At 42.6% G+C, this 10,123-nt stretch overlaps 1 protein-coding gene across 1 annotated transcript in view; it reads left to right on the forward strand.

Moving 5' to 3' along the window:
* The window catches only part of MCF2L (MCF.2 cell line derived transforming sequence-like), a 301,472-nt gene that overhangs the window by 133,490 nt on the left and 157,859 nt on the right, over nucleotides 1-10,123 (forward strand). The window contains exon 2 of the mRNA XM_006851546.1: nucleotides 6,382-6,465. Coding sequence (XP_006851609.1) covers nucleotides 6,382-6,465 — 84 coding nt within the window. The remainder of the gene's footprint in view (nucleotides 1-6,381; nucleotides 6,466-10,123) is intronic.

The raw sequence follows: 10,123 nt of genomic DNA on the forward strand, positions 1-10,123 counted from the left end.
TTCAGAGTTCTGGGACCATCCCCTGAGCCTGCTTGGTCGGGTATTCTGTGTTGTTGCTGGAGGAGCTCTTTACTGCACTTCCACCTGATCCGCCATCTTGTTTGTTCTCGCCCCCTTTTTTTGAGGTTGTTTTTAGAATAAAATTTATTTTAAAAATATTTTTAGATATATAAAAAAAGTTGCAAAAACAATTCGGAAAGTGTTTACAGTTTTCCTTAATGCAGCACTTTCCCTAGCCAGGTACATTTGTGAAAAGTAAGTAGTTAACTTGGTCATATTACTATTAACTAAACTGCAGGCTTTCTATGGATTTCACCAGTTAGAGAAAGCCCTACTGGAAGTGACATCTCAGTGGGGAATTAAATCTTGACTGTCCAACAAAGCCAGGAATATGTTAATCAGGAACAGGTGTGCAAAGGCTTGGGGGTGGAGCTTGACCTATTGGAGAATGGGTAAGAATTGACTGTAATTAGCTGTGAGGAGATGAGAGTAGGTGGAGCCAAGGAGACTCTAGTAGGCATCTCTTGATGGAGCCAAAGTTAACATTTATAATGGTTCCGAAGCTCCAGCCAGTAAGACTGTCACTGTGCCACAGAATTAAAAGAATTACTGATAATATCAGTTCTGTCTCCAACACATGGAAGAACACATTTTGCTGGGCACAGAGGACAGATACCCCGTAATATTCAGAAATAAGTTCTGGAATGTGAAAGCATAATTTGTAAGAGAAAATGGTATCTTGAAAGCTTCTGCAGCTCAGCACCAATCATATAAAGTTGACAAATTCTTGTAGAAATTTACACTCTGAGTAATCTTGACAGTCAATATCTTTTTTCCAGATAAGTTCATGAAATCTTGAAGTTGAGTCATGTTAGGAAATCTAGGTCAAAATGCTTTTCTAGATCATGCCAGGGCAAATGTTGCTACATCTTGGTCTAGCCTAGTTTTTGTGATTTAAAAAAAAAGTGTAGACATGGGTAACACAAACTCAGTGCCAATTGTGAAATGACCAACTGGCATGACTGGGTAATCCATCAGATCTGAAGACAGCTATAATGTTGACACGGAAGTGACCAGTGCCATCGTGGATTATCACTGGTGGTGTTGCCACAACTGTCCACATGGTCCCTACTCATAAGGGACTTGCCACGTTGGCAGTACCCAGACAGACAGTACCAAGGTTGCCCCTGGAATTTTTCAAAACTTCTACAAGACCCTTACTTCCCACTGTTTCAAGAGTATGCTTCTGTTGAAACTAAGCAGAGATTAAATTGAAGGAAAGATACACAAGTTTTCGTATTTGGATACTTCATTTATTCCTGTTGACCGCAAGACAAGAGGAAATTATAAAAGTTGAACTTCTACAAACTATTTGAGGTTGCTATATCAGTTACATCTAACATGCATTCCAACCAAAATGAGATGTATAAAGCCAGAAATAGCACCATATGGGTTTGTAAATTATTTTGACTACGTTGAGCTTTCTTGTAGCTACTGTTTTAACCTTGTTTTTGTTTTTTAGTCAGAGTCACTGATGAGATGTTTCATTATGTATTGGGAAATGCCAGCCAATCCCACTGAGTTGTCCTTATGAGACTGGGCAGTACTTATTGATCTTTTGAGTTAGACAAGCGTTAACTCTCATTTTTACTCTTGTTGTTAGGTACTGTTGAGACATCTCCAACTCATAGTGACCCTGTGCCCAACAGAATAAAGCACTGCCTGGTCCTAAACCATTCTCAGAATCGTTAGGTTTTAAGCTCATTGTTTAAAGCCATTGTGTCATTTCATCGTTCTGGGGTCTTCCTCTTTTTCACCAAGATTCACCTTTTCCAGGGACGGCTCCATCCGATAATGTGTCCAAAGTACAAGAGATGAAATCTTGTCATCCTAGCTTTCAGGAACATTCTGGCTGTACTTCTTCTGAGATAGATTTGTTGGCTCTTCTCCAACACCATACGTAATCCAAAGGCATCAATTCTTCTCATTCTTTCTTAATCATTTTCCAGCGCTCGGAGTGACATCTTTGCTCTTTAACACTTTAAAGAGGTATTTTGAAACAGGTTTGCCCAATGCAATACTTTGTTTGATTTCTTGACTGCTGAGTCCATGAGTGTTGATTGTGGATCCAAGTAAAATGAAATCCTTGAGAACTTCAACTTCAATCTTTCTTCAGTTTCTCATGATTTTGTTTATCGGTCCAGTTGTGAGGACTTTTGATTTGTTTACATTTAGTTGTAATCCATTCTTAAGGTTCTATACATCAGCAAGTGCTAAAAGCCCTCTTCACTGTCAGCAAGCAAGTTTGTGTCATCTGCATATCACAGATTTTTAATGAGCCTTCCTCCAATTTTGACGTTTCATTTGTCCTTGTATAGTCCAGTTTCTCAGATGATTTTCTCAGCATTCAGACTAAGTAAGCATGGTGAAATAATACAACACTGACACACACCTTTCCTGATTTTAGACCACTCCGGATCCCTTTGTTTTGTTCAAACTTCTGAGAGGTCTGCACAGGTTCCACATGAGCACAGTGAAGTATTCTGGAACTGCAGTCTTTGCCATATTATCCATAGTTTGTTATGATCCACAGAGTAAAATTCCTTTGCACAGTCAATAAAACACAAGTAAACATCTTTTTGGTGTTCTCTGCTTTCCAGTCAAGATCCATTAGAAGTCAGCAATGATATCCCTCAAGCTACAGCCTCTTCTGAATTTGGCTTGGATTTCTAGAAACTCCCTGTTACATACTGCAGCAACTATTTTTTAGTTATCATCAGCAAAATTTTACTTGGTTTGTGATATTAATGGTCTTGTTCAACAATTTCACATTCTGTAGGGTCACCTCTCTTTGGAATAGAAATGAATATGGATCTCTTCTAATCAATTAGCCAGGTAGCTGTCTTCCAAATTTCTTGGCATAGACTAGTGAGGCCTTCAGCGCTGCATCAGTTTGTCAAAACTGACAGTTTCAATTGGTATTCCCTGGATCCCTAGAGTCTGGTTTTTCACTAATGCAGCTTGGACATCTTCCTTCATTGTCATTGGTTCTAGATCATATGCTGACTCCTGAAATTATTGAATAGTGACCAATTCTTTTTGGTACAGTGACTCTGTGTATTTCTTCCATCTTCTTTGGATGCTTTCTGCTTCATTTAATATTTTGCTCATAGAATCCTCCAATATTGCAACCTGAGAGTTGACTTTTTTCAGTTCTTTCAGCTTGAGAAATGCTGAGTGTGTTTTTCCCTTTTGGTTTTGTAACTCTATATGTCTTTGCACCTTTCATCATAATACTTGTCTTCGCAAGTGAATCTTTGAAATTTTCTGTTTAGCTCTTTTACTTCATTATTTCTTCCAGTCATATTAGCTATCCTAAGATCAAGAGCAAATTTGAGAGTCTCTTCTGACATCTGTTTTGGTCTTTTCTTTCTTTCCAGTCTTTTAAATGATGTTTTGTTTTCTTCATGTCATGTTCTTCCTGTACTCCTCTGGTCTTTGGTTATTCGTGTTGAATGTGTCAAATCTGTTCTTGAGATGGTCGCTAAATTCAGGTGGAACATGCTCAGGGTGGTATTTTGGTTCTCGTGAATTTGTTTTCATTTGATTCACCTTCAGCCTGAACTTAAAGTTGATGGGCTGCACCTCAATAGGTCCTGGCCTGGCTTTAACCAATGATCTGAGCATCTCCACCATCTCAATCCACGTAATATGTAGTCAGTTTGGTCCTGTGTATTCCATCTAGTGAGGTTCACATGTATATATAATGTACAGTTGCCATTTATGTTGTTGAAAAACAATATTTGCAATGAATAATTCATTGGCCTTAAAATTCTATCATGCATAATTTCTATCACCAAGGCCATGTTTTCTAACCTCCGTTCCCTCCTCTTTCTTTCCAACTTTCACATTCCAATCGTCAGTAATTATCAGTGCATCCCAACTGCGTGTTTGAACAATTTTATACTGAAGAAGTTGGTAGAATTCTTCATCATTGGCTTTGGTGGTTGGTGCATAAGTTTGAGTAATAGTTGTATTTAATCATCTTCTTTGTAGTGTTGTTGGTGGTGTTAAGTGCCGTCAGGTTAGTTCAGACTCATAGCAACCCCATTCTGTTGAGTGGCTGGTGAGTTTGAACTGTCAACCTTGCGGTTCAAACCAACCTTGAATTCCAGTGTGTGTCCTGGACTCTGCTCTTCTCCGTAGGCATATAAATATTATTTGATCACAAACAGCACTAAGTTTCAAGATAGATCTTAAAATCTTTTTGACAATGAATGTAACACAATTCCTCTTCAATTTGTCATTGCTGACAAAGTAAATCATGTAATTATCGAACTCAAGATCGCAAATAACTGTCCATTTCAGCCCACTAATGCCTAGGATATTGATCTTTCTGCATTCCATTTCTTTTTTAATGACTTCTAGTTTTCTTAGGAGTCCTGGTGTAGTTCTGTGGGCTAATGCACTGGTCACTTTGAACCACAAGGTCGGCAGTTCAAGCTCAACAGCTACTCCTCAAAAATCCTAAACAGAGTTGCTGTGAGTTGGTACTGACTCAGTGGCACTTAACAACGACAACAACAGTTTTCCTAGATTTGTACTTTGTACATCCATGTTTCAATTAGTAATGTGTGTTTGCAGCTATTTCTTCTCATTTTGAGTCATGCCCAGTCAGTAGATGAAGGTCCCCCAAACTTTGCTCCATCCACATCCAGGTCCTTTACTTTTAGGGGACAGCACTTGTACAGTCCTATTTTAGTGCCTTCAAACCTGAGGGGCTCATCTTCTGGCCCCATGTCAGACAGTATCCGCCGCTGTTCATAATGTTTTCAGGGACTAATCCCTCAGAAGTGGACCACCTGTTCCTTGTCTAGAAGCTCTACTGAAACCTGTCCACCATGGATGACCCTGCTGGCATTTGAAACACCAGTGGCAGAGCCTCCAGCATCCCAGCAACAGGCAAACCACCAAGTGTGGCAAACTGACCGAAATGTGGTTTGACTCCTTTCCACATAGCGCTGGGGCTCTCTGTGGCTCTAGAGTCACCAACAGAGTTGTTTTCAGAATGGACAGATCAGTCGATCGTGGCAGTTGGTTCTTTCACAATTGACAGATAATCCAGGAATCTTTGGGGACTATGGTTTCTTCCAAGACTAGGAGAGCAGGGGTTCAGGCTGATACCATGTAGAATACATTTTACTATCTCTGCTGGAAATACTCAAACTGGAAGATCTTCCTGACCCATATCTGCAAGCTGTTCATGGCTGGGGTCTTAATCTGGGTGTAGAAGAACTGATATTTTCAGCCACTGCCAAGTCACTCCCATGAGTCATGAACTAGAACATGGCTGTTATAGAGAACTTGGATTTAAAAAATGCTGCAAAACTGGAATCTGATAACATAAAACCATTGGCTAGATATCATGTGTGGTATTCTGGAATTGATTCTAAAATGCAAAAGTGCCTAAAGACACAAAGAATGATCAAGCTTCTTGGTACATCTGCTAAGAGCCCAGCTTTTCTCTTGCAGAGTGACTACAGATTTTAGAGTGAGTCGATATTCTCTAAGACTCTTGCAAAACCTTCTCACTTCTAGCTGCTTCTTCACAGTGTGCCTTAAAGTATTTATTTCCAGACCCCAGAGCTACACACTTCCAACATACAGATTTCTGGAAGCCATCTTTTTAGTTGTTGAGTTGAGGGACTCCGGAGGGGGTTAACTCATTTTGTGTCGTCAGGGTCAGACAAACGGTGAGGTCAGATGGATGGTGCAGACCTCTGAGTGTTCCTTGATGTATAAATTTGGAGGCTGTGAGCCCCTTACACTTGTCAGATTTTCCTCAGTGACTAACAAGTCATTGTATATGCTACAGGTGAGAACGCCTAGCATTTCCTGGACCATTTCCAAAATGTGGACGGAAAGTCATAAGGCCAAAATATTTGTTCTAGATGCAGTTCTCTAAATATTTATTTTGTGAGTCACTCCTTCCCAGGGTCCTAACCCTTGTCTGCTGTTAGCCCTATGCCTCTCTTTCTGCACACTTCTGCCTCGCTAGTCTGCTGCTTTCTTTCACACTCTGTCTGCCTCTTTCTTTCTCTGTTTCTTTCTCTCCCTTTTTCCCACTCTTACACATACCACATTTGCAAAGTTGATGGTGAATCACTCAGCACCCAGCTCTTTGTACTCGGAGAAACAAAGGACTTCATGCATTGGAAACAGAAATGCCTTGTTCCAAACACGTGACCACTCACTCCCCTTAGGTGTTTGTTGATGTGCGTGGCTCTGTGTGTGGCTAATCTTGACTTGGCGTTTGATAGAACATGAGGCAGAATTTCCATTCAATGACAGCATGTGTGTCTGTTTGCTCTTTCTTCTCAGATGAAATCATGCACCAGGACATAGTTCCGCTCTGTGCTGCTGACATTAAAGACCAGCTGAAGAAGCGCTTTGCATACCTGTCTGGTGAGTTCTGGAAGCCAGTGCTTGTGGGGTCGGGGTGGGCTGAGGAAAAGAGCGTGTGTGGGGCTCAAGCTTTGCTGTTGTTCCCCCCAGTTCTAGGCTGATGTCGTCATGGTGTGGCCTTTAGTAGTCAGTTCATTTCACATGGTTGGAACTTGGGGAAAGACAGATGATGGGACATTTAATGTACTGTTGATGTAACTTTAGGGAGGCCACGTAGCTGACTTTAGTGATCCTCTGTGAAGCAGGGAAGCCTAGTACTAGTTGGCAAGAGCATGAGAAGCGTTTTACCTCGGGATTGGTGGCCACTAGGATGAAACATGGCGGTGGGTAAGCCAATGTTTTGAAACAGATACAACCCTGGCAGCTCCTATTCATGGGCTCTGAAGTCTGGCGCTTCCCTGATGACAGATAAAAGTAGACAGAACTGGCTGACCAGAGTGAAATCAGCTTCTTGCCATGTGCAGGAAAAGACCCAGTTTCTGCCTGCACCACCTGCTGGGGAATGTTCCAGAGTTGGGCACCGCCAGCAGTGGGTTCTGAGGCAGCTGACTGGCAGCGTGTTTCCTATCCTGGGGTTGCTCTGCATGGCTGGTGCCACAAACCCCTCTCCACCCTCTGCTCCTGCTGTTGGGTTCCATCTTTAGCTGGTTGGTAGATCGTGAACCCTGCTGCGTGTAGAAACCTGCAGCAAGCGTGGCTGCTCTCTTGGACAGGTTCTGTGGTAACCCCCCATTTCCCAGCCTCTGGGAAGGAGTCCCTCATGGAGGTGAGGTAGGTCCTTCCTTTCCTGCCCTTCGTGAAGGGTTCTATGTCACGTTTCTGCTTTTTATGATTTATTTTTTATGTTGTTGTTAAAAATAAATACAGTAGAACATACACCAATCATTTCTGCATAAAAGATGAGGCTTTCTGTTCCCGTAAACATTGACAGCCTCGGAAACCCTCTACAGGGTCGCTGTGAATCAGAACCGACAAGTCAGTGCTGCGTGGCTTGATTTGTTCCCCTGAAGTTTTTTCAATTTTTTTTTTTTTGTTGTTCTGTTGTGTGTGTGTTTTTAATGTTTTATTGTGAATTATGTGATCGTTTACATGGGAGAACGTTAGCTTTGCATTCATCCTATCGTATATCGTTACATTGCCATGGTTTCGGTCCCCTCCATGCATCATAAACCATCTAAGCCTGCCGCCCCCCCGCCCCAATCCATCAGCACACAGCCCCTCTCCCTCTCTGGGTCTAGAGTCCCTAGCTGGTCCATCTCTCCCACTGCTTCTCTGGGTAGGGTTGCATACTCCATCCACTCTTCTCCCTTGATGGTCCCAGAGACCTCCACTCCTGAACTGCAAAGTCAATCACTCCCCGCCTTTTGCTATAAAACATCTACCTTTACATTTCCAACCCTCACAGGCAGTGCTGATGACAATTATTCACTATTGGTGTATCACTTTTCTATCAGGACAAATCTGTTGGCCAAGACTAATTAACAATTTTTCCATGAACCTTTGAAAACTCCCTAGTATGTAGTATAAATTACAGTATGCATGTCTGTTTGCTGTAGATAGAGAGATAGTGCCTGGCTTATGAAACAAGACCACCCCACTGTATCCCATCTGACAGCCTGGCCCTTTTTGCCTTGATAGTTAGTAGAATGGGGTGCCGACTGAGAAGCGTAAGAAACAGCCTTCCACCCCCGCTGGGGCATGGCCAGGTAGGTTCCTTCCCCCCTCCCCCTCCCTCAGCCCCACCCTCAGGCACTGGCCTGTTATTGCAGGTTCCAGCAGCTGCTCTTAGAGCCCTGGGTGGTTATGGCAAACCCAGCCGGTCTTCCCGCAGGCACTTGGGATCTGAGTGGAGGTGTTGCACCAAGTCAACAGAAGGAAAGCGAGTTTGGGTTTGCAGGTTTTATGGGACTAAGTCTGAATCAAAGAGAGCCACAACCTGATTTTCAGCAGGAGACATGGAGCCTCTGAGACAATTTGTCAACAGATGAGAGCACCTTTAATGTGTTTCATAGTAGACTGAGTGCTGTGAGGAAGGCGCTGGGTAAATGGAAGGAGGGTTTAGGGAAACAGTGTACTTTTGGAAATATTAAGATCTCCTTGTTGCACAAGTGGTTGAACTTTAACATGGCTTATGGCTAACTGCAGTGAAATGCTTTTAAAAAATGTGTATGTAATCTCGTGAGCTAATTTCTTCTAAAATTGTGTATGTAATCTCGTAAGCTAATTTCTTCTAAAGATGTGTATGTAATCTCGTGAGCTCATTTCTTCTAAAGATGTGTATGTAATCTCATAAACTAATTTCTTCTCATCTTCTCATGCATCTTTGATGGTCCTGGGATTGCTTAGGGCTTGGATACACTGATGACTCCCAAATTTAGGATTCTAGCCTTGATGGTTCTCCGAAGAGCTCCAGAAGTGCATACCCTAGCAGCCTCCTTGACATCTCCACATGGGTATTCTGCAGAATTCTAGGATACCCCTCAAGACTCCTCCGCCTACCACCTCCCTCCTCCCATCTTGATAACACACGTTTTTCTCGGTTATGCAACCAAACATTAATCTGCATGCTTTGGTGAGAGGATTTTGCAGTTAACGAAAGGGAGATTATCTTTGGTAGGCCTGACCTAATCAGGTGAGCCCTGAAAAAGAACTGGGATTTTCCTGGCATAAAAGTCAAAGTATGGGGGGGGGGGGGAAGTCAACGTATGGGGGCCTCAATATAAGGAACATTGTCGTTGTTGGTTTTCAAGGTAGAGAGGCAAGAGTGTGGATGGCTTCTACGAGTGGATACAAATTAGCAAAAGGGCAAAGACTTCAATCCTGTGTTTGGAAGGAAGTGAAGTGTGCCAACGAGCTGAATCAACTTGGAAGAAACCCCAAGCTTCGTATGAGACCACAGGCCTGACCAATACCAGATTTCAGCCTGTGATACCCTGAGCAAGAACCTAGTCACTCCTCCAGACACACATAGGAATCCATGTGTGTTGTATGAAGCCCCTAAGTCTGTGGGAATTTATCAACAATAGGGCACTAATGGTTACAGCTGTCCATTGACAGGGAGCTGCTAGACATTGAAGGCAGAATCAGAAGAGGATGTGGAACCAGGGATGTTGACTGATAGCAGAAAACACCAGAAAGATGTTTTCTTGTATTTTGTTGACTGTGCAGAAGCGTTAAGACTATATGGATCGTAGCAAACGATGATCACAACAAAACCACATTGCAAAGCATAGGTATTCCAGAACATTTCAGTTTGTTCTGTACCTAGAACAAGAGGTAGTCATTCAAACAGAACAAGGGAACACTGTGTGGTTTAAATTAGGAAACGTGTTTATCAGGGTTGTGTCCTTTGACCATACTCATTCAGTCTGTATGCTGGTGGCTCGTATTCATGGTCTCTGGAAGTCTGCACCTTCCCTGGTGACAGATAAAAGTGGATAGAACTGATTGACCAGGGTAATATCAGCTTCTTACTATGTGCAAATAACAGGGAGTACTTTTCTGGCTGGGGAAACACCTAGTTTCTGCCTGCACCACCTGCTTGCTGGGTAATGTTCCAGAGCTGGGCACCGCCAGCAGTGGGTTCTGAGGCAGCTGACTGGCAGCATGTTTCCTATCCTGGGGTTGCTCTGCATGGCTGGTGCCACAAACCCCTCTC

Source organism: Chrysochloris asiatica, unplaced genomic scaffold (assembly GCF_000296735.1).
Source record: "Chrysochloris asiatica unplaced genomic scaffold, ChrAsi1.0 scaffold00029, whole genome shotgun sequence".
NCBI lineage: Eukaryota > Metazoa > Chordata > Mammalia > Afrosoricida > Chrysochloridae > Chrysochloris > Chrysochloris asiatica.